This window comes from Panthera leo, chromosome F3, assembly GCF_018350215.1.
Source record: "Panthera leo isolate Ple1 chromosome F3, P.leo_Ple1_pat1.1, whole genome shotgun sequence".
In the NCBI taxonomy this organism is placed as follows: Eukaryota; Metazoa; Chordata; class Mammalia; order Carnivora; family Felidae; genus Panthera; species Panthera leo.
Window position 1 is genome coordinate 64,260,729 of NC_056696.1, and position 27,957 is coordinate 64,288,685.

The following is a 27,957-nucleotide window of genomic DNA, read 5'->3' on the forward strand; positions in this document are numbered from 1 at the left end:
CGGAAACAGGCTCCAGGCTCCGGGCCATCAGCCCAGAACCCGACGCGGGGCTCGAACTCACGGACCGCGAGATCGTGACCTGGCTGAAGTCGGACGCTTAACCGACTGTGCCACCCAGGCGCCCCAGTTGTTACCATTTTTAGACGCCTATCGTGTCAACACATTCTTCCTATTCCGTCTTCCCCTACCGCCTTTCGCCCAATAATGCGAACTTGCTTTTCAGGTCTGCCCCAGCTGGACTCTCAGCTCCTCTAGAAAGCCTTCCCCACACTCACCTTGCCTGGGTTAGAGACCCCCGCGGCTCTCCCAGTCCCCCGGATTTTCCCTATTGCAACACTCACCATCCTCTGTGGGAATTGCGTGTTTAATGGTTGATCTCCCCAGCAAGAACCTCGAGCTCCACGAAGGGAGAGACACCCGCTGCTTTGTCGCTCCTTATATCGCCCGCGCCCAGAAGAGTGCCTGGCACGCAGCAAGCATCCAATAAGCATTTGTTGAATAAATAGTTAATTAATGCTAGGCATTTTGCGTTATACGATGGGAAAAAAATTATCATCGTAATACATGGGCCAGTGTTTCCCCAATCTGCTAGCTCACACTTCCTTTCTTAGTCGGGGCTATAAACCGACCAAGGGCACTTCACGTGAAACTGTCTCTTTGCCGGAGGAACGCCTTCCTGTCCACATATGATTACACGCTGGAAGAAGATGGGTCAGCACTACCTGTGGACCTTGCTCCTTTGCCTGCAAACCTGTGAGTTCTGACCTTTGTTGATGCCCTTCCTAGACTTCCATTAAGTTTCAGAAATCGCCCTCGAGGAAGACTTTGACTTGCCCTCTTGGTCTATGTCAGTGCGCACACCCTGGGTCTCAAAAGGTATCCCACTGGCTGGGGAGAGACCTAGGATCCAAACGTAACTGTCCTTCAGCTTTAGAGTTTATATTTCTGAATTTTATCCGTGCCAGTGTCCAACAGTTTGAGACAAACCCCTCTGCTCCCGAGCGACAGCACTTGGTAAGCCCACCCAGAAAGCCGTCTAAAACCGGGAATAACTTAAAAGCATTTCTTTTTGGCCTTAGATTCTGGTGCACGGTTTTTGACAGAGGTGTGCCCTTCCCGGGGATGTGTCCTTGCTCCCCGAGGTTAGAGTTATGCCTGCTCGTAATTATCATCGTGGACACTTTATCTCTCTTATCTCTCTCCTTTGTTTTCAAAGCACATTCAGAGCTATTATTACTCTGCTTCTGTCTTCCAAAACCCTCTAAAATAAATGAGGAAGAGACTGGTATTTCCATTCTGCAAGTGAGTTAGATCTCAAAAAAGAAATGGAGAACTCGAAATACTGTTTTTCTTACCTCCGGCTTAACAGTAACCTACAAGGACACATGAATATTTGTTGTTGTTAGTACAAAGAAAACTATGCGACATTAACACAGCTCTGGGAGTGTCTTGTCATTGCCTGTATTTTTCTCATTAAATTCAAACAATAGCCTTCTGTATATAAAAATTGACTACGCTCGACATTTCTATTATTCTATTTTTTCTTTTTGAGAGAGAGAGAGAGAGAGAGCTCACGTGCACATGTGTACCTGTGTGAGCAGGGAAAGGGCAGGCGTAGGGGGAGAGAGAATTCCAAGGCAGAGCCCAATGCGGGACTCGATAGCACGACCCTGAGATCACAACCTGAGCCAAAATCAAGAGTCAGACACTTAACCGACTGAACTATCCAGGTACCCCTGATGACGTTTCTAAATCTACATACAGTCTCTCCTACCCCCTTGGGAAAATGGACGGGCAAATTCCTGGCATGTGTTAGAACACAGAGAATCTGGTGGGTTGGGATTTCCTAAAAAGGTAGAAATCAATACACTTTGCTCTCTCTGGTTCCTTTGACCATTTAAAACTGTGGCTCCTTTCATTTGAGCTCCATGGAGATCGCCACTACCAGGAATAGATATTGTTAATCCCGTTGCATACAAAAAAAGTATAAACTAAGATCAGATTAAACGATGCACCTAAAGTTTCACAGCCTGAAATTTATAAGGCTTGAAAGGGACATTGGTTCCTCCCATCCCAGAGCCAGAGATCTTTCTGCTACCCTCTTTCTGGCCTCCTCTCATTAAGTTTTCAACGTCTTAAAAAAAATTTTTTTTTAATGTTTATTTATTTTTGAGAGAGACAGAGTGCAAGCCGGGGAAGGGCAGAGAGAGAGGGAGACACAGCCTCCTAAGCAGGGCTCCAGGCTCCGAGCTGGCAGCCCAGAGCCCGACGTGGGGTTTGAACCCACAAACTGTGAGATCACGACCTGAGCCAAAGTCGGACACTTAACCGACTGAGCTGCCCAGGAGCCTCAAGTTTTCAATTTCTTGATGCTCTTTGAAGTGCTAGCAGATTTACTGTGATCCCTATCAAAATACCAAGAGCATGTTTCACAAAAATAGACACATAGATCAATGGCACAGGACAGAGAGCCCAGAAATAAACCAATGATTATACGGTCAATTAATTTTCAACAAAGAAGGCAAGAATATGCAATTAAAAAAAAGAATGTTCTTCAACGAATGGTACTGGGGAAACCGGACAGCCACATGCAAAAGAACGAAACTGGACCACTTTCTAGCATCATATACAAAAATAAACTCAAAATGGATTAAAGTCCTAAATGTGTGATAAGAAACCATAAAAATCCTAGAAGAGAGCACAGGCTGTAATTCTGCAACATGGGCCATAGCAACATTTTTCTAGATATCTCTTCTGAGGCACAGGCAACAAAAACCAAACATAAACTATTTGGACTGCGTGAAAAGAAAAGCCTTTTGCACAGGGAAGGAAACTGTCAAGAAAACTAAAAGACAACCTACTGAATGGAAGAAGGTGCTCGCAAATGACATATCCAAAAGATTCCTCTGAAATCACTGAAATAAGAGAAGTCTGAGCAGGCAAACTCATGACTCTTCCATGTTGGAAAACTTTTCTCAAAGAACCAAGACTCACAGTCTTATGCTTCAAATGCCACTCTCTCATCATGACTTGTGACTATGATCCTGACTGACTCTGCACGTGTCTAGCCACCCACCTTCTTGGGTAGAAGGCGGAAAAGTCCCCCACTTCTGCTCCGTGCCCGTTTCCTTCTCTGTGTTCTTTCTCGTGCTCTTTCAATTCTTCCTTTTCTCTACACTTGCTTCAGTTTCTTCAACCCCTCACCCACCTTGCCTTTCCTGCCCTCCAGCGATAATAGTGATGACTAATCACTTATGGATCATTGCTCTACATTGTCTATATGTATTATTTAGCTTAATCCCCACAATAGCACAGGAGACGAGTATTATCCATACCCCAACTTTGCAGATGAAACCCAGAAAACTAGAGATCGTTTAGCCAAAGCGTGGAGGAAGTAGGATTTGAACTCCAAAGTCTTTAGACTGAACCACTGAACAAGATTGCCTTTGCCCACTTTGATGCTGACACGGAAGAAAATACTGCCCCCACTGTTGATCGTGATTGCATTTTGGGACTTGTCAGGGGAGAGTGGTGATTTATTCCCGCAAAGACAGGAATATTCAGGCAGAGAATGGGGCTGGTGGGCAAGTCTTTGACAACAAACAGAAGTGTAGGCAGGCCACGGAGGCAGAATATCCAAGGAAATGACCATATCCAGACATGGTTCAAGTACCAGTCATATCCATATGATGTGAGTTGACTCAAATTAGCTTCTTCAAAGTAAGCAAAGAGAGAGGCTGCTAACTTTCCCAAGGTCTCATGGCTGTCCAATATCAACAAGGTCTTGATGTCCTGTCGAACGTATAACACAGCAGGAGCATTCCGGAAGTCGATAGTTAGAAGTCTAAGAGGTGAGTGGACCCACTGGGTATCTATCTGTCCACAGATAAGCCCCAACCATCATCCTGGGGGTTAGACACAGGACTTCGTGGCTGGAGAGTCCTGGCGAGATCCCACTGGTCACTAGTCCAGAGTCCTTGTAGAGAGCGACTTTTGAGATAAAGATAAAGCCTCTGTTCTAGAAAGAGGTTTGGGCAGGTTGTTGCCGCAATCAGAAAGGCTTCCAAAGCAGAAGCCCAGTTATAGAAAAGAAAAAAAATATGTACGGGGGAAACTGGATATCAAGATATCAGCTCAAAAACCCAGTTTCCAAATAGAGGCTGGGAAGCTGCATCTGTGTGCCAACACGAAACTAAGAGGAGGCGGCCCGAAGCGCTGAGGCAGGCCTGGAGATCAGCATGGTGACTGACCAAGCAGCCAGCGTGTTTTCACAATGGGAGCTCCAAGCTTCAGTGCTAGGCCACCCAGGCTATTCAGGTGTCTCCTGAATCAAATCTTTCCTGTCCTGAACCTTAGAGACAAATGAACCTGCAAATCTGGGGTTACTAGGCTTACCTATGCGGAAGCTGGAAAAGAAAGAGGCATGAGCGATCCGTTGGGGGACAGATGTTGGTGGCACGGAAGCTGGAAAAGAAAGAGGTATGAGCGATCCGTTGGGGGACAGATGTTGGTGGCACGAGGCACCCATATTTTCTTCGTTATACTCAACTTTTGATTGTACGCCACAGAGGCAAGTGGTGATGGAACAATGGTTGGCCAGGATCCCAACCCGGGTTTGAGAACTTGTGTGCGTGTCTGTGGTCGCTTGTTTGTTTTGAAGAAATGGATCAAGTCAGCCCAGACCTCAAAGAAGATGACAGAAAGTAAAAAGAATCCAGCCGACAATAGTAGAGTATCGTGTGGGGGTGTCGGTTCCTTTTCTTAAAGCCTCGTGACCGAGGACCTGCCACCCTCATGGAGAACGACACAAAACTGGCTGCTCAACCCTTTGCTTCCTCTCTGGTCTCTGCTTCCCTTCACTCAGTGTAATCTGCTCTCTCTTCCGGGGGCTGTAGGGCGCAGCCACCTCCAGCCCCCCTTCCGGGGCTGCAAAATAGGGGGGGGGGGTTCTCCCCCGACTTATTGATCCAGGAGAGGCAGTGGGTGGGAGGAGAGGAGGGGATGGTTAGTTAGAGCCCAAAAAAGCCCAAGAAATGCTCATTTGAAGGATCCTGGAGACGCCAGGGCACACAGATGGGCGTTAGGCAACAGCACTCTTCCTCGTCGCTGCTCTCGGTGGCAGCTCTGTGCTGGCCTCCTCCAACGTGTCTCCTTGTCCCTTTGGAGTTGCCTGGAATGTTATTTTCATCCCTGTAACCACAGCTCTTTGTTTGCTATAACAAACGCATACAAGCGCCTACTATATGCCAGGCATTGTTCTAAGAAATTTCCAAACATTAACTCATTTAACCCTTGTAACACATCTACGGGGTAAGTGCCACCGGTCGCTTCATTTTAAAGCTGATAAAACTGGGGCGCAGAGAGGTTGCTAACTCTCCCAGGGTCTCATGGCTGTCCAGGACTCTAGGCTCAGGCAGTCTGGCTTTTCTTCGCGAAGGGGACCCCCAAGCCCACACCCCAGGGTCCCGGCCTTTTCTTGCCTTTGCTTCTCCTGTAGTATTTCTATGCTCTCCCCTCCCGTCTGGGGTCTGGTGTATGAAGTCAGGAAGTCACCCTCATCGAGAGATGTTGTAAATACGGGTCACCTCGTCTTCACTGGCCTCCCAAGGCTGGTCAGCAACCCCTTTATCCTTTTACTCAATGTGTTACCGACTCTCTAGGATGTTCCTTATAGTAACACTTCCTCAACATTTTTACATTCATCGAAATAATAATGGCAACTACCATTTATGGGTCCCAGGCGTTAAGCAGAGTCCACATCTTTGCAATTGCGTTTCATAATTATCCACATTTTAGGGGTGCCTGGGTGGTCCGACTTCAACCCGGTTCATGCCCTCACAGTCCGTGAGTTCCAGCCCCGCGTCGGGCTCTGTGCTGACAGCCCGGAGCCCGGAGCCTGCTTCGGATTCTGTGTCTCCCACTCTCTCTGCCCCTCCCCTGCTCGCGCTCTGTCTCTCTCTCTCTCTCAAAAATAAATAAACATTAAAAAAAAATTTTAAAAATAATTATCCACATTTTAGAGGTAAGGAAACTAAGAGAATTTCAACAATTTTCTCAACATAGCACAGTTAGGTCCAGATAGACCTGAATTCAACACCCGTGCTCCTAATCTTTATACTTCCCAGCTAGACCCGCCCTCCCCTCTTTCCTCTTAGCAGGTGGCCACACCTTCTCCATTTCTAAAGAGATGCAGGCTATCTTCTCTTTTATCCTCTTGCTCCAAAATGTCTGCTATGTACTAAGCACCTGTGGGTGCCCCCAAACAATTCTGTGAGGTGGGTGTTTTTACATCCCATCTTGTAGCAAACGATAAGGGTCTCAGTAAATGTCAGGGATTGAACTTGAATACAGCCCCACCTGGCTCAAACCTGTGTTCCCTCCACCACACCGAGCGGCCTCTCTTCTACCCCCACACCTACAACAAGATACGAAATGCCCCGCCCTTTGAGGTATCATCTCCTTTTTCCACAACTAAGACATGACCCTCCTCTGATTGAAAACCCTCTGCGTTTCCACTGCCCACCATTTCCATTCCACCTTTTGTTCAACGGCAAGTGTTAGTGGTCTGTGTCTCTGCACTGTCCCGGGTCTGGGGATTTGAGGGTAAAGTCACATAACAGGGCACATACCGTGAAGGGAAAACACAGAGCTTCAGAGAGCCCATGAGTAGGAAGGAACACCCAACCTAGAGCGGGGCCGATCGGGGAAATCTTCTTCTTTATGTGAAGACTCTTTGTCATCTTCTTCTCTACCACCTACCCCAACTAATCTCTTCTCTCCTGTCTTTTTTTTTTTTTTTTAGGTATATAGCATTATATAAGTTCCAAGGGTACAACACTATGGTTTGACATCCGAATACACTACAAAGTGATCACCACCAGAACTCTAGTTACTGTCCATCACCGTGTCGTTGACCTTCACCCATTTTGCCCACCCTCCAACCCTTTATGGGAACCATCAATCTGTTCTCTATATCAGTGAGTTTGTTTTTGTAGTATTTGTTTAGTTGTTGTTGTTGTTGTTGTTTTTAGATTTAATATACGAGTGCAGCCGTACGGTATCGGTCTTTCTCTGACTTACTTCACTTAGCATAATACCCTCAAGGCCCATCCATTGCAGACGGCAAGATTTCATTCTTGTTTATGGCTGGGTAGTAATCCATCACCATTCATATCCATTGATGGACAATTAGATTATTTCCCTATCTTGGCTACCGTAAATAATGCTGCAGTGAACAGAGGGGTGCATATATCTTGTTTGAATTAGTGTTTTCGTATTCTTCAGCTAAGTGCCCAGAAGTGGAATAGCTGGGCCGTATGGTAGTTCCCATTCTTAATTTCTTGAGGAATCCCCATACTGTTTTCCATAGAGGCTGCACCAGTTTACATTCCCACCAACAGTGTATGAGGGTTCCCTTCTCTCCTCTTCTTCTTCAGCACGTGTTATTTCTTGTCTTTTTGATAAGAGCCATTCTAATAGATGTGGTTTTGATTTGCTCTTCCCTGATGATTGGTGATGTTGAACATCTTTTCACGTACCTATGGCCATCTATGTCTTCTTTGGAAAAGTGTCTGTTCAGATTCTGTGACCATTTTTTAGTCAGGTTGTTTGTTTTTTTCATTGCTGAGTTGTATGAGTTCTTTATATATACTAGATATTAACCCCCTATGAGATATATGATTTGTAAATATCTTCGTGCGTTAGTGGGTTTCCTTTGTGTTTTGATGATGGTTTCCTTCGCTGTGCAGCAGCTTTTTAATTCTAGGTAGTTCCATTTGTTTATTTTTCCTTTTGTTTCCTTTGCCTTTGGTGTCGCATTCACAAATCCATCACGCAGGCTGATTTCAAGGAACTTGCCACATATGTTTCCTTCTAGGTTTTATGGTTTCAGGTCTTACATCCAAGACTTCGATCCATTTTGAGTTCATCTTTATGGTATAAAAATAGTGGTCCAGTTTCATTCTTTTGTGTGTGGCTGTTCAGTTCTCCCAGCATCATTTATTGAGGAGATTGTCCTGTCTCTATTATATGTCCTTGGTTTCTTTGTCCAAAATTAATTGACCATATATATGTAGACACCTCTTCTATCTTAAGACAAAATCAAATAAATTAGTTTTACCTAATTCTGTAGCTACCATTCTATTTTATCCCCTTTCTTTCATGATCAGGATTTTCCACTTTTTACCACTTATTCTATTCTCAGTCCTCTAGACTCTGGCCTCCAGTTGAATCATCTTACTTGTACTACATTCTTAAAGGCCATCAACAACCTGCTAATGGACAAACCCAAGGTCTATTTTCAGTCCTTATTCCACTTGAACACTCTGAATCACTAAACATCTGTTCTTGAGACTCTTTCTCCTCTCGGGGTCCACGATATTGTCCAGTATTGGTGCCTCTCTTGCCACTTGGTCTATTTAGGTTTTTTTGGTAGTGCCTCCTCTATGGCTGTGAGCCCTGTTCACAAGGCAACCTTGGACTTCAGCCTTACTCTTCCTGAGTGGCTCACCTCTCCTTCCATCCCTTCCTCTTTGCGGATGATTCCTAAACCACATAGATTTCAGTTTAATGGCAAGTGACGGTTCTCAAAAAGAAGAGCAGCTTAAAGAAAGAAGTTTATTTCTTGCTCATATGAAAAAGTCTGGAGCTGGCAGTTCCATTGACTGACTAGTTGACAAAGTTGTGAGGGATACTTTTTCAGCCTTCCTGATCCACTGTCCTCAGTACTTGGCTTCCTCTTCTTGATACAAAATGTGTGTCTAAGATCCGGCTGTCATAGCATCCCAGCCTGCAAGAAGCAAGGAAGAGATGAAGAGAGCAAAACGCCCTCTTCTTAAAGACACAGAAGTCATATACAACACTTCCACTCTCATCCCCTTGACCTGAACTTAGTCATATGACCAAAGTTAGCTAGCAGAGCACCGGGCGATGTAATCTTTATCCTGAGTGACCGTACCCCCTGCTAAAAATTCGGCATTCTCTTGCTAAGAATGAGGGAGAGAACACATATTGGAAATGACGGGCGGATTCTGCCATAGTCCCCAGGCAATACTTTGAGCCCATTCTCCTTCCTTACCTTCCATCCTTCCAACTACTTACTGAGATGGTCCACCATCATCTCAAATTCAATACTTCTAACACTAAATCTGTTTTCTCCTTTGGACTTTTTTCCAGCATAAACTTAGCGTTCCAGTATCTATCAGTTTTCACTGACACAGAGTAGATGCCCACAAACATATTGTTGAGTGGTTGAATTCTCTCGGATTCCTCCTTATTCCTTGCCTTTCTTTGCATTATCTCTCAAATTCCGCACTTCCTTTCCATTCGCGTTTTCATTCTCAGGTTCATGTGCAGATGGCTACAATGGCCTCCAAGATGGTCTCTCAAGCCCAGCTTCTCTTTCCTCTTATTCTTCCTACACATCCTTACTGTAGTTCTAGGACGCGAAAATATCATTTTAATCTTCATTCTCAAAAACTTTAATAGTTCCCCTCTGTGGTATAAGCTGCCTCATATCTAAACCAGATATATATCTCCACCTTATCTCTTTCTACTCCGTTATGCAAATCCATATTCGTGCAACCCACATGCATGTTTTTCTGCTTCAGACCTTTTATTCAGGGCCCAAAGACCTGAGACACCCACCCTTCCCCTTTTTATGCAGTAAAATTCTATTCCCTCTTTCAAGGTCCTCCTCAATTTCTGCTTTCTCTAAAAGGTTTTCCCTAACCTCTGTAGCTCAGTGATCTCTCCCTTCTTTAGATTCCTACTGTAATTACTGTCTCTACCATTCACTTGAATTTACCACTTACTACCTCATTTTTTAAAGGAGAGTTATGTGTATCTGTGTGTCTTATTTCCTAAGCAGTTATGAAATTCCACACACACCCCCCCCCCGCCCCCCAAAAAAAGGCAGAGACCCTGTCTTGGTCAGAGACTTGCCTAGTGTATTACATGGTAAGTCCTTAAGACACGTTTGTACCACGAGTTCTCTCGGAAATTGGGGTTTTCCTTAAGTCCCCTCCGATGCTAATACAGTGTTTGAGTCCCTACAGCACCAAGCAAAATAAATATTGGGATAGCTTGATCTAGAGATTCTTTTTTAAAACCTGAAGTCTGAAGACAAACATAAAGTCCATCAAGTGGAGTGGTACCAAAAACTCTCCCTGGCCTTTACTTGAATTAGCCGTTAGTAATGGCTCCTGACACCTTCTTCGACACGGTCCTGGTACCATCAGGAACATCGTGGGCGTGGCCTAGGAAGCCCTAAATGGTATGCACCAATTACAAAGGTGATGCTGAAGAAAGTGATGAAGACAAGAATCCTCCTCATCATCATCGCTATCGGCCTCAGAAGCAGCTCACGTTTCTTGCGCCATGATGGTTACAAAACATTCCACGCGGGTCATCTGGTTTGCCGATCGCTAATTAGGTAGCACAGGTTCTAGGGTTATTATTGCCATTCTACGGATGAAGTGACCGAGACCCAGAAAGGTTCTGTGACTTTGTGAGGTTGTCCGGCTGATAAGCTGCAGTGCCAGACCCTACATCTTCAGCCTCCTTATCTTTCCACTCCATGCTGTGCGCGGTGGCCACCTCTCTGAGACCACAGCTGGAGGGTCTGAAGGTGGCAGAGGCCGCGTCGGGTGCGTGTGTGAGCCCCGGGCCTTTCCTTAGCGAGCCTGGGATCCTCACCGGCTCCACCTACCTACCAGTGCGCCTGCCTCATCACCATATGATACACCAGCATCACTTCCGGAGCAACTTGCTCTGGGGGCGAAATCGTGTTTGAAAAACAGCATCACACACCCTCCACTCTGTGGTGGCACAATTACCATGGACTCTAGCCCTGGCTCATCTTCACAAACTGCCTCCACACTCCTGGGGTTGGAAGAGAGAAACCACATCCTGTTCTCACATGTAACTGGAATCTACAGACCAGACGAGCACTTGGGTGTGAGGGCTTGACTTTAAAAAAGCCATGGGATATCTGGCCCCAAGTGCAGAACCCAGCGCAGCATGGAGACATCCGCGCCCTTGTTCAAATCATATTAAGAATTTCAAGGTTGGGGCGCCTGGGCAGCCCCACTGGTGGAGCGTCCAACTCTTGATTCCGGCTCAAGTCATGATCCCAGGGTCATGGGATCGAGTCCCGATTCTCTCTCTCTCTCTCCCTCTGCCTCTCTCCCCAGCTCATGATTTCTTTCTCTGAAATAAAAAGACACCAAGGAAAATCATAACGAAGAGAAAATACATCGACAGGACTGGACTGCATTTATGGAAAGAATGGCTGTATAAGCGGAGCCTCACAGCTCAAATCTGTATTGTTCGAGAGCCCGCTAAATATTTTGTATCTGAGCATCTGTGGGTCTCTGATCAACACTGATCTCTTCCTTTAACTGTGAAAAAGAACAGGAACTCTGTCAATTTTTACTCGCCCACTGTATCCCCCAGCTCCTTACATTATGCTTGGCAAACACGGGTATTGTCAATGCAATTAATGAATACCTGCTGTAGTCTCTAGAATAAAGCCGACTTGGAATAAATGCATGCATTCGTTCACAAATGTATGAATGAATAAATGAATTTTGCTTACTTCAGAAGTTGTTCCCAGAGATTCCAGGCAACACAGAGGTGAATTCCGTTTATTAGTTCATTCCACAGATATTTTCTAAGCACCCGCTGCACGTCCTGTACTCTTCCAGAGACTGGAGATTTAGAAGTGAACAAAAAACACCTCCCCCTATCACCAGCCTGGGGAATATTTACTCCAGAGCCTCTAAAGCGCTCTCTGCCAGTATCTTCCCAGAATAAAGGCATAAATGTAACTTTCTTTTTGCAGAGACCACAGCAGCCAGGCTCTTGTGTCACCTCACCCGTCCTTGGCAATATGATCTGGGGAAAGAAAGACATTTAATTCTCGAACCTTCTGGAGGTTTATGGTCGTCATCCCTCAAATCTCTTAGAGATGTGGGTCTGTAAGTCTAGGTAAACGTTTCTGATGAAATAGATCCCTTGAAACTTACTGGAAACTTAGTTTTTGAATGAGAACCCTGTAGCCAATTTAGCCATCATAACATTATATGCAGAGTAGAATATCTAAAAAAAAAAAAAGGAAGAAAAACTTCCAGAAGCTGGATGAGCTGTATCTGGGGCGGATCCTCAGGGAGGCTCAAGTCTGGGGAGATAGGGAATTCCCAAAGGTACAGTCAGATGGCTATGGTTTTCTTTGTATGTCCCCAGGTCTGGAAGCAGCTGGAAGTGACACAGACATCCTGCCGGTGACTGGGATCCTGGGGGAGTCGGTCACTTTCCCCCTAAACATCCAACAACCGCAGCAAGTTATCAACATCGCTTGGAATTCTGAGACGTCTGTTGCTTTCGTCACGCCAGGAGACCCAGGAACAGCACCCAGAGTCACTGTGACCCACCAACATTACAATGACCGAATAAATGTCTCCCGCCAGAACTACAACCTGGAGATCAGTAATCTGGGGGTGGAAGATTCGGGCATCTACAGGGCTGACATAAATCTGAAGATGGCTGAAACGACGGTCACCACCACCAGGCGCTACAACCTGCAAGTCTATCGTAAGTTGCGGGAGCCCAGGGGGCTTGTTTTGTTTTGCAAATTTGCTGTCTATAGAAGGCCTTCATTTCTGACAATTGGCTTCCCTAAATCTTTTTGCCCTTGTACATGCTTGTATAAATACATCAGTGCTAACAAAGAGGAGGTGCCTTTTCTTGTTTCTAGCCACGGAATCTTCAATCAGCGGTTTGTCCCATGGGCCTGGTTTTTCTTTCCTATAAAATGTGACTAATCATACTATTCACTTCCCACAGTCACTGAGAGGATCAAGGGAGATAGGGCATGGAAAGTACTCTTTTTTTTCTTTTTTTAAAGTGTTTATTTATTTTTGAGAGAGAGAGAGACAGAGACAGAGAGTGGAGGGGTGGGTGCAGAGAGAGAAGGAGACACAGAATCCGAAGGAGTCTCCAGGCTCTGAGCCATCAGCACAGACCCCGACGCGGGGCTCAAACTCACAGACCGCGAGATCATGACCTCAGCCGAAGCCGGACGCTCAACCGACTGAGCCACCCAGGTGCCCCTTAAAGCACTCTTCTTTTTAATGCTTATTTTTGAGGTGGGGGAGGGGCAGAGAGAGAGGGGGACAGAGGATCCTAAGCAGGCTCTGTGCTGACGGCAGCAAGCCTGATGTGAGGCTCCAACTCATGAGCCGTGAGATCGTGACCTGAACCGAAGTCAAATGCTGGAAAGTACTTTAAAAAAAAAAAACACACACACACACACTTTTTATTTTAAAATAAGTGTAGATGCATTGTGAGGTGTAAGGAACTGTACCGGAAGGTTCTGTGTGCACTTCACCCAGCCTCTCCCAGTGGTAACATCTGATGCAAGTGTGGTACGATATCAAAACCAGGAAGCTGACAAAGTACGTCTATGGAGCCTGTTCACGTGTGAGTATACGCGTAGCTTGCACCGGACAACCGCTATCACAGTGAAGGTACTTAACTGTACCATGGCGACAAGACTCCCTCAGTCCTTCCTGGTCATCCCTCCCCAACTCCTGGGAGATGCCCATCCCTTCCTCCCATCTATCCTTCTGTTATTTCACGAATGTTACAGAGATGGACCTCGTGTGGCATGTGTGCTTTTGAGATTGGTTGTTTTTTCACTCAGCATAATGTACTTCTGAGTCATCCTAATTATTGCAGGCCTCAATAGTTTATATCTGTTTATTGCTGGATAGTATTCCCTTGTATGGGTGGACTAGGTTGGTTCACCGTTCCATCGATCAAGGGACATTTTAGTTGATTCCACTTTGGAGCGATTACGAATACAGCGGCCATGCACATTCACGTACAATTTTCTGCATGAAACAAGTTTGTGTTTCTCCGGGATAAATGCCCAAGAATGAAAACATATGGTAAATCCATTTTTCTTTTTTTTTTTTTTTCTTTAAAAAATGTTTATTGTGACATGGGGCGCCTGGGTGGCTCAGTCGGTTAAGCATCCAACTTTGGCTCAGGTCGTGATCTCAGGGCTCCCGAGTTCACGTTTCGGATTCTGTCTCCCTGCTTCGGATTCTGTCTCCCTCTCTCTCTGCCCTTCCCCCGCTGGCTCTGGCTCTCACTCGCTCTCAAAAATAAATAAACATTAAAAAAATTTATTTCGATAAAACATACGTAACATTTAATATTTTAACCATTTTTAAGTGTACTGTTCAGTAACATTACCTACATGCACAGTGCTGTACAACCACCGCCATTAGCGTCTCCAGAACTTTCTTCTCTCTTTTAAATAGGTCTATTTTTAGAGAAGTTTAAGGTTCAGAGAAGAATTGAGTAGGAAGTACAGGGAGCTCCCATACGCACCTTGCCCTCCCGGCACACACACATGACCTCCCCACCCCCCACCCCTGGCACACACATTACCTCCCCCATGATCAGCATCCCCACCAGCGGTGCATTTGTTACAGTGAAAATGTACATAAAGTCATCATCACCACCCAAAGTCCAGTTTACATCACGGTTCACTCTTGGTGTGGTACATGTGACTCTCGAGTATTTGAAATGTGGTGAGCCCAAAGCGAGATGTACTGTAAGTGTAAAATGCATGCCGAATTTCAAAGTCTCAGCACCAAAAAAAGAAGCTAAGAGACCTCATTGATAATTTTTATGTTGGTTGGCAGTTAAGATAACATTTCGGCTATATTAGGTTAAGGAAAATACGTTACTAAAATTAATATAATGTATTTTCACTATTAATGTGACTACTAGAAACATTTTAATTACAAAAGTGATTCACTCTTACAGTGAATCACAATAGTTTTGTTTCTATTGAGCAGCCGTAATTTCTAGCATGCATCATCCTTGAGCCGTGTCTCAAGGATTTCACCATCCACCTGCTCACGGCAGAAAAACACAGACATGTGGTTAAGCCACACTGTGATAGATAGATACCATTCAGGTATATAGTTAAACCGCCGAATTCAAGTTCCATAAAGGCGGGGACTTTGTATATGAAGTCCATCCCTGGATCCCTAGCACCTACCTTGTCAGGCCCATGGTGGGTGCTTCCGAAGTATGTGTTCAATGAAAGAATGAATGACGCATAATAAGTCCCAGGTCCCAACACAGTGCCGGACAATTGTAAGTGCTCAATTCATACAGCATGATTGAATCAGGTTGTACCCGGATGGAAGGCGTAGTGGAAAGGGCATCAGTGCTGGCATTGGATCTCTTGCCAGTTGTGTGACTTCAGCCAAGCTGTTTACCCTCTCTGGGCTTACATGTGCTCATCTGTAGAATGTAGCTTATAACAGGTGTGATTAAAGGAGAGAGCTCCTAGTATAGCCCATGCCTTACGGTTGATGCCTAATGACTAGTCATTACTAACTTTTTAACCCTTAGTCCTTATTTTAAATTCTAATTATGAAGGGCTTCCTAGACGGAGGAGGCTCTGGATTGGGCACGCGTAACACAGTCAAAGAACCGTACCCTGCCGTGGACACTTTAGAAAATACCTGGTTCATTCAAGAACTTTGGTTGGGAAAATAAAGAGGGTGTTCAATTTCAAGACGTTTGTCTTCATCTTTTTATGTTCAGTTTTACCCACTCGACCTTTGGAAGGTATTATGCCACCTGCGGTTAGGACAGACCACGGGAAAGTCTTGGAGAAAGTCAGATTGCCCACATACCAAAATCTGTACCTTTTAGGGAGGTGGTTGAGCAGATGAAGAGAAGGGAACTGACATTTATTGAGCTCTCTGTGTCTGGCATTCTACCACCTAATTTTGAAAAATACAGAGAAATCACACATATTTAGGCAATATATGCACAGAGAGAAAGACAATACAGTGCATTGCAACTCTTCCTTCTCCAAGGCAGTCATTGTTGCTAGTTGATTTTGATTTTCCCATAGATAATTAATGTAGATGGATAGATAGATGATAGATAGATAGATAGACAGACATTTGGGTGTTTCTTTCTTTCTTTCTTTCTTTCTTTTTTAATTTTTTAATTTTTTTCAATATATGAAATCTATTGTCAAATTGGTTTCCATACAACACCCAGTGCTCATCCCAAAAGTAGGGTGTTCTTTATATACAATAGCTCATTCAGTCCTCACAACAAACAACACTGGCAGGAACAAAGCATCTTCATGTTGTAAATGACAGAGTGAAGGTTCAGTGAAGCTGTATGTGTCCTCACTCTAGAAAGCAGTAGAGCCTGGTTAGACACGGGTCTGCCGTGGCTTTCCCACTCGCGACCACAGCTCTGACCTCTGCCCAGCAGCCTGGTTCTGGTAACATCTCTGTTCCTGCTGAAAAAAACGAGATAGGCTCTTATTCATTACCAGTCCTCCCCCACTTCAACACCCAGCAAAAAAAAAAAAAAAAAAAAAAAAAAAGGTCTTTCTAAAAATAAGTAAATACCAAGCAGAGACTTCAACATTCTTGTAAATCGAGTTTCTAAAGACACACACACACACACACACACACACACACAGGCTTATTTTTTTTGCTATATACATCTGTATCTGTCACCTCTGTAGCTCATCAAGGTTACTTCAAACTTGTTGGGAGTTTTTTCATAAGTCACCACTAATTCTGCTCTGGAATAGACCCCTCTGAGAGGACCCCTCTGCTTAGGACCGGGGTTTCTGGTGACGTTAGAGTAAGAAACCTTTACAGCTTCTTACTTCCCATATTCTCCTTCACATGCACAGACAACTTTGGAAACACCACATTAATTAGAAAGCTACATGCCGGTTCCTTCTGAGCCCTTCCCACGTGACTATGGTGGAAGGAAAAAACCCAGCACCGCAGCTTGGCCAAGCATGAACTAAATTTACCAACCCTGAATGTGGGCGTTTTCTTATCTGCTGGTAAAAGAGAGAAGATCTTCCCCCTTCCTTCTGCTGGCCCCAGATAGCTCTTACTTCAAACTAAATATAAATTGTTCTTCAGTTAACCCTTTCCTAGCCTACAACTTGTACAGTTTACCTTTTGAGTGCTTCGGTAAAAACATTTTTTTTTTTTTTTTTAGTGAACTTTTTAAAGAGATTGTAACTGGAGGGCACTTGTTGGGATGAGCACTGGGTGTTGTATGCAAACCAACTTGTCAATAAATTATATTAAAAATAAATACAAATAAAAGAGGCATAGAGTCAACTCCCCCCAAAAAAGAGAGAGAGAGGGAGAGACTGTAACTTTTCACCATGGGCACTTCAAAACAAAACAAAACAACTTAATGAAAATACACCAGAAAACAGAGTAAAAAAACCTCTTTAAATGCTTACTTATTTCTTTTGAGAGAGAGGAAGTGTGAGTGGCGGAGGGGCAGAGAGAGAGAGAGAGAGAGAGAAAGAGAGAGAGAGAATCCCAAGCAGGCTGCTCGCTGTCAGCACAGAACCCAACTCGGGGCTCAATCCCACAGACTGTGAGATCGTAACCTGAGCCGAAATCAAGAGTCGGTTGCTTAACAGACTGAGCCACCCAGGTGCCCCCCCAAATGTTTTTAAAGACTGTTTCGTGCAGTGGGGTGCTGATAAATGTTCAGCGGGTTCTCGATGGCCCGTATGTGCGTGCTCACACGCAGAGATTTTATTGACACAGAGGATGTGCGACACACAATTTCATAAATGATAATAAAATATACAGGAGTCTTTATTGTAAATCCCATAGAGCCAATTATATTTACAGATGCTTTCACAGATTTTTGCTGGACATTTATGCCACGCAACCTACGTTGCAATCGATGAAGAAGCCAACAGGAATATTGGTTGGTATTTTCGTTACATTAACCGATGAGGAAAAAGTGATCCGACAAACTCATTACAGAGCTTCACTTGCACATCGATGTGAGCAACTTCTGAATCGGATAACCGTTTTCAGACGCCGGAAGAAGACTTCCTCGTTTTTTGGTGCTATTCACAATGTAATGGCTGCAGACTGGAGGCATTTTTCAGCCGAATCTGCTTTAGTAATCCTTCTCCTACTGTTTTCTTCAGTCCAGAGTGACCATCAGCAATGCAGTCGGTCCAGCCCAAGTTTGTAACCTTGGCCAATTTCTGCCGTGTAAATATCCCCATTGCGCGTGGCTCATTTTAAGACAGGCAGAATTGGGAAGACTTTGTAAAGCGTGACAAAAGACACATACGACAGATGTGAGTAACTTTTAGAGCACAGATAATTGTAATTGTCCAAAAAAAAAAAGAAAGCGGTGAGTTTTGAGTACGTGTTAGCTTTTTTAAAAAATGCAATGTAGTTCTTTGTAAGTTTTTATAATTTAATTTTTCACGATGGCTGTGTTTAACCGCCCTCTTGAAAAAATTTCTGGGGGCGCCTCGGTGGCTTAAGTCGGTTAGGCGTCCAACTTCGACTCAGGTCATGATCTCATGGTTCGTGAGTTCGAGCCCCCCCATTGGGCTCTGTGCTGACATCTCGGAGCCTGGAGCCCGCTTCGGATTCTGTGTCTCCCTCTCTCCGTGTCCCTCCCCCGCTCCCACTCTCTCTCTCTCAAAAATAAATAAACATTAAAAACATTTCTGAAGACTTAACGGTTGGCTCTCACAGGCTGGTATAGGCCGGCTCCAGCTTACTACGGACATGTGCGTTTTCCCCTCCCAGGTCGGCTTGGGAAGCCAAAGATCACTCAGAGTTTAATGGCATCTGTCAACAGCACCTGTAACGTCACACTGACATGTTCTGTGGAAGACGAAGAAAAGAATGTCACATACAGTTGGAGCCCCTTGGGGGAAGAGGGTAATGTCGTTCGAATCTTCCAGACCCCTGACCACCAAGAGCTGACTTACACATGTACAGCCTGGAACCCTGTCAGCAACAGCTCTGACTCCATCTTGGCCCGACAGCTCTGTGCAGGTGAACAGCTCTGTCCGTCTCTCCTTAGCCTCCGAGCGGCGAGGCCTGAACAGGGCCTCGTTCCCCAGTGGAGTGTCCCTCCCTCACGCCAGGCCCGGTCTCCAGGGACATCTCCCCCCCCCCAGGAGGACCTGGCAAAGAGCCCAAAGCTGTCCGAGATAGGCCAGGCACTTGGGGGGTTCCGGAGGCCGCCCCCGCTTGGCCCTCTGATTCCGTGTCTAATCCTGACCTTCGATAGCAGAAAGGAGAGTTTCCCTTGGAGCTTTGGCACCCCCCTGGAGGGGACCCCATTTTTGATAGTGCCCCTGGGTGGGGGCAAGCCCGTGGGCCTATTTCCTGAGAGCCAAGTCTCCTTGTGTCTTCTGTTTCCAGACACGGCTGCGGGCCTCCGTCCCCGCCACACTGGGCTGCTGAGCGGGCTGGCCGTGCTCTCTCTGTTTGTTGTCATTGTGCCTTCACTGCTTCTGTGCCTTCTGTGCAAAAGAGGACAAGGTAAGATTTTTCCAGTAGGTAAAGTGTGGAAACGCCCCTTCCTTCTTCCTGGGGCTGGAGTCATTTATCCAAGGTGGTGTGGAGAGGTCCTCTGTTTCAGGGAACCTGCCTTCCTCTGAGCCCCACCCCACCACCTCCAGTGATGACCCCTTGTCCTGGATGCCGGTGCCCTGAGTGCGCTTCAGAATCTCTTCCTGAGGTCGCCGGTATCTGGTGGGCTCAGAATTTGGGTTTGAGTTGAGTACTGCAGTTAAGAGGCTGTGCTTCACGGGATAGGTGTCTTTACCTCTCTGGCTCAGTGCTCTCAACACGTGAAATGCGATCTGAACTAAAGGGTTTCCAGGGTCACTTCCAATTCCATTTTGTCTATGACCTTTGGAGAGTCATTGAGGGACATGTACTAACTTAGGATTCCATGGTCGTCGCTAGGTACCTCTGGATCCTTCTGGATCCTTCTGTGAGTGTGCCATTCGCAATTCAGAAACCCTGATCTTGGGGTCCCAGAGGATCATTATACCCTCCTGTGCCTCCCAACCCCACCATCTCCCGAAACCTTCCTTCCCCACCAATCCTAACAACAAGCCTGGATGTAGAGAGGCCCCACCTCTGCCTCCATGTTCCTTGACTCTCCTTTGGGTCTGATTCCTTAGGTTCCTACCTGAAGACCTCCAGGAAGAACTCTGGTAAGTTCTCAGCCACGCAGTTCCCCCTGGATGACAACTGGGAGAGATGAGTTCACGGCAGATTGCTTAAGACTCAGCTTCTGCTTTGCAGACAGTCTGGGCGGAAGGTCCCGGGTGTGCTGGAGTATGAAGGCCCTAGATTCTGGCCATCTCTTTTTAACTTCACCGTGAAGTGTTCCAAGGAGAGGAACACACTGGGGTGAATGCCTTTAACAGCTCAGGAATTCTTAAGAGTAGGGACTGGTCTCTCCCGTCTTTGTCTCTCTGTGGCCTCACACACAGCCCGGAGCACAGAGGGAGCTTAGACAGTGTTTGACCGTGAAGATCTATCAAGCGACCGTGCATGGATTTTTGTTGTTTATTTATTTGGGGGGGGGGGGGCAGGGGAGGGGCAGAGAGAGGGGAGGGAGACAGAGGATCTGCAGTGGGGTCTGAGCTGAGAACGGAGAGCCTCATGCGCGGCTGGAACTTAGGAAGCGCAGGCTCATGACCTGGGCCAGAGTTGGACGCTTAACCCACTGAGCCACCCCGGGGCCCCACGACAACGCATGTTTACAGAGTGTCTTCTATGTGCTTAACATTGAGGTGGTAACAGTGAAGGAGTCCAAAACGGTGTCTAACTAGAGAGAATCAATCTGGTTGAAGAACCAAGACCTCATGGGAAGAGGCAATTGGCCAGCCAGGCGGTCAGCACGAAGTGCCAGAGACGCCCTGGGAGGAGGAGGTCCTCTGCCGGCCCACTCGGGGCTGGGAGAATGTCGTCAGCCTAATGTGGACCCTAGAGCAGGCAGGGTCCCCACGGAGCCCTGGGTGAGTGAGGCCCGGGCCAGTGCCTCCCGCAACACACGAAATCCCCAGAAGACAGAGAGGCAGTCCAAGGACCCGAGCATCCGTCTCAGGACAGTGGGAGCCATTTGACCCTTTAGGGCTTTATTTCTTTATCCGAAAAAGAGAACGTTACAATAGCTCATCTCTAGACTCCAGCCACCTGTCACTCCCTGCGCTCCTCTGTTTATTTGTGACACAGATGCCGTCTCTAGGAAAACGATATACGCTTATGTCATGGTCACGAGAGATGCCCCACCAGCAGAGGGCGGAATCTATGATGAAATCCCCCAGTCCAAGGTGAGCTGATACTACTTATGGGCCACTCCCCCCACATACACCCCCAGGAGTCGGGGAACAACAGGCCAAGGATCTGGAGTCTCCAACCAAGAATCGTCATGTCAGGAAAATGATGCCAGGAGCCCCTCTACGAGGACAGGAACATGGCCAACTGTCACCCCATGGCGGCCTCCAGGGCTGGAGGCCATCAGCTTCCACATGGGGGCCTGGCTGTGGGTGAGGCCAGAGGCTTCCTTAGGGATGGAGCACCTTCCATGGGGGACCTGGTGTGAGGTGAGCGCTACTAGGTGGCCACTGGCACAGGAACAGGGGGCTAAGGGGCCTCCAAGGGCACAGAACTGAAAGGTCCCCTTGAACTCAACTTCCTGTTCTGGCTGCAGCACAGCCCCTCCTCCCATTGGCCATTCACCCGCCTGCCCCTCCCTCACCTCCCCATACCCGACCCTGACCCTCTCCGACGCTGGATGGAACCAGAGCTGAGGCGGGGGGTTGGGGGCCGTGAGGGGGTTGGGGGTTGGGGGTGGCTGACTAGTGGCATGGGAGCAGGGGGCAGGAGGCGGGGCAGAAGCAGGAAGGGGAACTCGAGAGGTTTTCGCCTGGGCCCCTCACTGAGGGGAAGATGGGTGTTTTACAGGAGCGCCCCGCCAAGGAGGAGCCCGTGAACGGGATTTATTCCACACTGCAGACTGAGAAGGTGAATCCTTGTTGTGTTTTTATTTCTGTGGTCCCGTACTCCGGCAAGGGCTCCGGCCAATCTGCTGTACCCTGCCCACCCCACCAGGGGCCAGAGGGTTCCCTCGGTCCCCTTCTCTGTACTTCCCGAGACTAAGTGCCCAGGGCCTTGGTCTGCAGTTATCTCACGCATGAGTCCTCCTCCCCAGGTCCACGGCCATCCGACAGCTGGCCTGCGTGTAAATGCAGGAGCCTCTGAACTCTGGTGTGGAAACGCCAGCCTCTAGAGCACCTGGGGCCATACCAGCTCACAGGGCAAAATTAGAGAAACCAGGTGCCCCCCTCTGGACAGACACAGACCCACACCAGTTACCCAGACCGGCAAGTAGAACACAGGCTGAATTTCAGTTCCACATTCCCTACATCCGGTTGACTTTTACAGTATGCAACCTGTACAACAATCTGCGGCGGAGCAGTGACACTCACAGGGCCCCGGGCCTCAGTGTCCTGCTCTGGAATACACAAAGAGGAGAGGTAGGTCCTGTGCTGTGACAGGACTTCCAGTCTGGGGGATGTCACTGTCTGAGGATCCTTTTTCGCTATAGTCAGAAGGACAGATTTGAGGTCTCTTGGCGAATCAAATGTTTTGTTAGTGTGCCTGTTGAGCAGCTGGGCAAAATCATCGTAAGAGATCAGTATGAACCCGGGGAGTCTAGGGGAAAGGGAAAAGAGTGAGGCAATGGGAACAAATCAAGAGCGGGAGGAAATATTAGGAAATTGGCTACAGCGGATCGGGAGTAAGAATTAAGAGCTGAACCGGCAGGGCGTCTGGGAGTTTGCAAGAGAAATCCGTGCACGGGTCAGTTGGGGTGTAGAGATAAGCCGGGGTCCTGGAGAATGAGACAGAAGGACCTCTTCTTCCTCAGTGCTCAGGAGCAGCAAGGAGGGAGGGGGAAGTGAAGGGGCGACTGAGGAAAGAAGGAGGGAAGGGGAAGGAGAAGCGGGCAGTGAGGGGCAGGGTGGCCGCCTGTTTGCGACGGGATCGGAAGGACAGCGGGAGGACACGGGCGATGATATGGGCAAGGACTGGTCAGAGGAACCGATCAGGGCTTCCCGGCTTGCGGCATCTCGAAGCGTGTCCTCTGGACCAGGTGGACGGAGGTTAGGATTGGTCCCTGCGTCCTTTGAAAATTCTTTTTTCCTCCTGGGCCCGCCTTATTTGGGAGCGGGCTGGGGAGGGCTGTGGGTCTGCCGGGCCCAAAGCGGAGCTCACACCTGCCAGTTCCACACTGGGGCGCTCTCACCGTGGCCTTAGTCCCACGCGCGGCTCACTTCCCTTGAGAACACGGGACCCTTCACGGACCAGGCCGTAGGGGAGGTCGGTGGTCAGAATGTCAGGACTAAGGGCCCGTGCCATGTTCTCTTGGGGAATCTGGGGGGGGGTGCCAGTGGGGGAGTGGGGAGTCCTGGGAACCCCCGGTGGCGAAGCCGCCAGCCCCAAGCCCCAGCCCTACCCCCAAGGCTAAGACTCCGCCAGCCGGTGGGAAGGTTGCCTGCAGAGCTCCCTGCCATCAGACCACAGGACCCTAGTGGCAGTGACCCTCCGCTGTGTGAGGTGCAATTATGGGGGTTCAGAAGGCGCTCCGCTGCGAACCAGGAAGACTGGTAGTTTGAGCCTACGGTCAAAATCAGAGCGAATACCCCCATTCCCGCCTGCTGCCTTTGTGTGGGCCACGCAGTTGATTGCACAAGGGCTTCCGAGAGGGAGACCGGAGGCAGAGGCAAGGGACCCAGCAAAGGGCAGAGCCCTGCTGGCCCAGATTCCGCCAGCACCAGGGAAACGGAGGCACCTCCCTGTGCCCTCTACAGAACCGTCCTGGGTGCCGCCCGGGGCTGGGGTTCCCCAGCGGCAGCTCATGCTTAACCTGTCGTTCCATCTCCTCGTACGCAGATGGGGAAGACCAGCACTCAGGACGGCAAACCTCCTGGGACTTCAACCTATGAAAATGTGATCTAGGCTCCTGGACGGCATTCACTCTGCGGACACTGAGCTTCCCACGTCATGTGTTCCAGCAGATGCCCCAGACCCAGACTCCCTCTGTTCGGATCTTACCTGGACATAGCAAACCATCACCCCAATACGGGACTTTTCGTTGACTGGAGGTGATGACCCTTCCCAGCAACCCCGTATGTAGAAAGGATTGATGTTTCGCGCACCGCCTGGGACGCCCTGACCACGCTCAGTGTCCGGGAGGGGCCCCGGCGCACGGCCTCCACGGTCCACATGGCGCCTTGGGCAAATTAGGCAAAAAACCCCCTTTTCCGGAGGCGGATACAGCCCCTCCCAAGTGTGTGGCTTGACAAGCAGAGGGTGGGCTGCATTTCAGCCTCCTCTTGCCCCTCTGCCCAGGAACTTTTGTGCAGGGGACAGCTGGCTGGACCAGCCCAACCAACCCCATGTGACGGTGTCGCCTGGGAAGCCATTGGAGGGGTAGCTCTCCACCGTGCAGACGCACCCTCCAAATGGAGTGTTGGCAAGTGGTCTTTCTGTAGGGACGAGGTGGTTGGGGCATATTTCTTCAGGCTGTACTTCAGAAACCTCTTAAGCTTTTCTTTCTAGCCCAGCTTTCCACGTGACTGGGTGCTTGAGTGCCCAGCTATTAACATTATTCTAAGGGTATCCACGAGGGTGTTCCTGGATGAGATTAACATTTGGATTAGTAGACCGAGTAAAGTAGGTTAATCCCCGCTCCAGTACGGGCGCCCATCACCAAATCCGTTAAGAGCCTGGGTAGAAGGAGGAGGCAGAGTAAAGGAGAATTCGTTCTCTCTGCCTGACCGTCTTGGAGCTGGGACGTCAGTGCTCCTGCCCTAGGATTTGGATTTGGATTTGGACTGGAGCTTTCACCATCAGCTCTCCAGCTGGCTGACTGCAGACCTGGGGATTTCTCAGTCTTCATCACCACTCAAGCCAGCTCCTTGTTGTATATATCGCTTTCCTGTTGGTCCCGTTTCTCTGCAGAGCCAGACTAACACCTATTCGTATACGCTTAAGGGCAGGATCCATGACGTCATGACATTAAAGAGTGACCACGAGAGCTGAGAGTGTCAGTCACTCGTGCATCCACCGCCCCAAACACCATGCCTGGTGCCCTGATGTGAATAAATGCTGCTGAATAGAATTGAAAATGACCAGCCAGCTCAAATGGAAGGTAGACGTTGCAAGTGTGGATAGACAGAAGCCAACACGCGTGGCGGCATCCGGGTATGGCAAGCGTTCAATGTCAGAAAGCAGACGTCAGTGTACGGCCATGGGGGTGGGGGGGGGGGAGACTCTCAGAGTTAGACCAACGTACACATGAACTGAACCAGTGAACCAGGTGTGAGGTGAGAGGCAGTCACCCTAGGGAGACACGTGAAGGAAGAAATAAAGAGACTTGTCCTAAGGATGGAGAAGCCCCAAAGTGACATTCAACAGACCCTAAAATAGAAGCATGTCTCACCTTCACCTGAGTTGAGGGACCCCTCCTGAACGTCGCCCTTCTCTAACCCGCCCCGCCTCTCCCTGGTGCGCTCAGCCAGTCAAATTGCTAGTGTCCTAGAGCCCCGCTGGCGAGTGGGGAAGAAGGAAAAGAGCCAGAGGCCAGAGTCCCTTGGGTCTCCCATGAGAACACACCGGGAATTCTTCACGTGGCCTTTGGGACTGAGGACCACCGAGCTCCTGTCTCTCACTCTTCCCTTCCTGTGAATCTTCCGATTTCTGAAGATGGAAGCTTCTCACCCCATCCCTTCAGGGCTCGGTGTTCAGATTCCCCTTCTGTAAAATGGGGGTGATCTTCATTTCCACAGATTTAAGACGAACTAGATTGTGACCGACGGGTCTACACAACTATTCCTTCAATGGAACGGAATCTCGTATCACACCCAGATGGGCCAGCTTTCACAAATGTGTGTTGAAATTGAAATCTCGGGGCCCCTGGGTGGCTCAGTCGGATGGACATCTGAGGTCGACTCAGGCCATGATCTCCCAGCTCGTGAATTCGAGCCCCACATTGGGCTCTCTGCCATCAACACAGAGCCCACTTCTGATCCTCTATCTCCTACTCTCTCTGCCCCTCCCCTGCTGACGCTCTCTCTCTCTCTCTCAAAAAGAAATTGAAATTTCAGGGGCAGGGCCCCTTAGTGGCAAGAGCAGGTAAGGCAGCCCCTCCCCAGGGGCCTGTGGGTCCACATGGGCCTTTTCGGTAGAGAACTTGAGAAACAATGCAGGGAATGCCTTTCAGAAAAAGAAAGTGAAGCCGATTTAAAACGGGATGTTTTCAAAAAAGCTATAGAATGCTCTAAACTACACAGCCCACACGAGAAGAACTTGACTGGGCCACTTTGGAAAACGGGCAAAGGAAAGGCGACTGACCTGTCTGGCATTTCTCAGATTCAGCCCGGAGAAAAGAAATGGCCGAGCCATATTTTCTTCCAGATGTATTACTTTTCTTCTGCTTGACTTTTCCCTGAGTTTTCCTTGATGTGAGTAATTTTTTGCAGAATCATTAGTGACAGTCTCTACTGGCTGTAAAATGAAGTTTGAAGAAGGAGACAGAAGGAAGAAGGGTATTGACTGGTCCCAAAACGCAGGCTTTGACGCTGGAACGCCTGCGTCGGCATCCTGGTTTCTTGGTTCTGAGACGTCGGGCAATTTAGGCTCACCTCTCTGGGCCTCAGTTTCCCTGCTTGTAAAATGGGGGTAATAACAGCTCCTACCGCATAGGGTTGATGTAGGGACTAAATGAGGCTGCCCTGTAAGAATGTGCCTGCAAATTGTTCTTATAGGCCCAACACCTCCATCGGATGCTAACCCTGTACAACTGGGTTCTTGTAGCACAAATGTAGCCGATATTGTGCTAAATTAGTGTTGTGTGCCGAACTCTTAACTCTCAGCCCTCCCACATCAATGCTTGTTCCTTCCATCATTTTGCTTACCATGCTGCCCTCCTCTGCCCCCAGCTCCCCAGCCAGACGACAGAACGGGGCTGGTCCGAATAATAATAATAATGCAAACAGAGAACACCTGAGGGCCAGAGACCGGGACAGTTCATTAAGGGTTTTAGTTTGTGTATCAGCTACTACACTAGATGCTTTATACCTCATCCAAAATTCACAACAACCCTGTAGAGTAGAAGTTAGTTCTTCTAGGGGCGCCTGGGTGGCTCAGTCGATTGAGCATCCGACTTTGGTTCAGGTCATGATCTCGCGGTTCGTGAGTTCGAGCCCCGTGTCAGGCTCTATGCTGACAGCTCAGAGCCTGGAACCTGCTTCGGATTCTGTATCTTCTTCTCTCTCTGCTCCCCCCCCCCACTCTCTCTCTCTCTCTCTCTCAAAAATGATAAACATTAGAAATTAGTTCTTCCGGTCTCCGTTAAGACAGAGGGAATAAATACTTAGCAAAATCAGTCAGCTTGGGAAGACAGGACTTGAAGTCAAGACTTCCTGTCACCAAGGGCCACGTACTTGCTCTCGTACCACGCTGCCTTCCTCTACCCAGCTCTGGACTCCCAACCCCCAGCACTTTGCTTGACCCTTCATAGGGGGACGACAAAATATTTGTTGAATGACTGCGTACATATAATCGTATTTTAAAGTCACCAAGAGCAGCTCCAAGTAAATGTATTCATGTATTAGCTCCATTGTGTGGATAACCACTCAACCCCTCTATTGGGAACACCCATTAAAGTGTTTTTGGGTAGGGCTGGTTTCACAACAAACAAGGGATCCGGGTCATAAGCACTTCCGCTGAGTTGTCGCAAACCGAGAGAAATAGAGTACGAATTTCCACTATTAATATCAGAAGAATAACAGAAACAGAGGAGGAAGGATGAATTGTACGACACTATTTAATAGTTTAAAAACAGCTGTGTACCAGGGAGTCTGGGTGGGTCAGTTAAGTGACCGGCCCTTGATTTCGGCTCAGGTCACGGTCTCACGGTTTGTGAGTATGAGCCCCGCGTCGGGCTCTGCCCTGATGCCCAGGGCCTGCTTGGGATTCTCTCTCTCTCTCTGCCCCTCCTCTGCTCGCTCGCTCT

General features: G+C 48.0%; 1 protein-coding gene across 2 annotated transcripts; it reads left to right on the top strand.

Moving 5' to 3' along the window:
• The first annotated feature begins 225 nt into the window (after positions 1-225).
• On the top strand, positions 226-25,919 carry CD84 (CD84 molecule). Of its 2 annotated transcripts, XM_042925102.1 has the most exons (8): positions 226-753; positions 12,244-12,591; positions 18,657-18,908; positions 19,281-19,400; positions 20,051-20,083; positions 21,111-21,208; positions 21,843-21,902; positions 23,832-25,919. In XM_042925102.1, the coding sequence occupies exons 1-8, from the start codon at positions 687-689 to the stop codon at positions 23,895-23,897; spliced, it is 1,044 nt and encodes a 347-aa protein (XP_042781036.1). In that variant the 5' UTR covers positions 226-686; the 3' UTR covers positions 23,898-25,919. The 2 variants fall into 2 exon arrangements, with proteins under 2 accessions (XP_042781036.1, XP_042781037.1); XM_042925103.1 differs by lacking the exons at positions 20,051-20,083; positions 21,111-21,208; positions 21,843-21,902; positions 23,832-25,919 and adding an exon at positions 19,501-19,797.
• Positions 25,920-27,957: the final 2,038 nt, after the last annotated feature.

Excerpts from the sequence above, each read along its gene's own strand:
- CD84 (XM_042925102.1), top strand. The coding sequence starts at position 687 with ATGATTACACGCTGGAAGAAGATGGGTCAGCACTACCTGTGGACCTTG. Across the intron at positions 12,592-18,656 it reads CTACAACCTGCAAGTCTATC|GTCGGCTTGGGAAGCCAAAG; the intron begins GTAAGTTGCGGG and ends TTCCCCTCCCAG. Across the intron at positions 21,209-21,842 it reads ATGAAATCCCCCAGTCCAAG|GAGCGCCCCGCCAAGGAGGA; the intron begins GTGAGCTGATAC and ends GGTGTTTTACAG.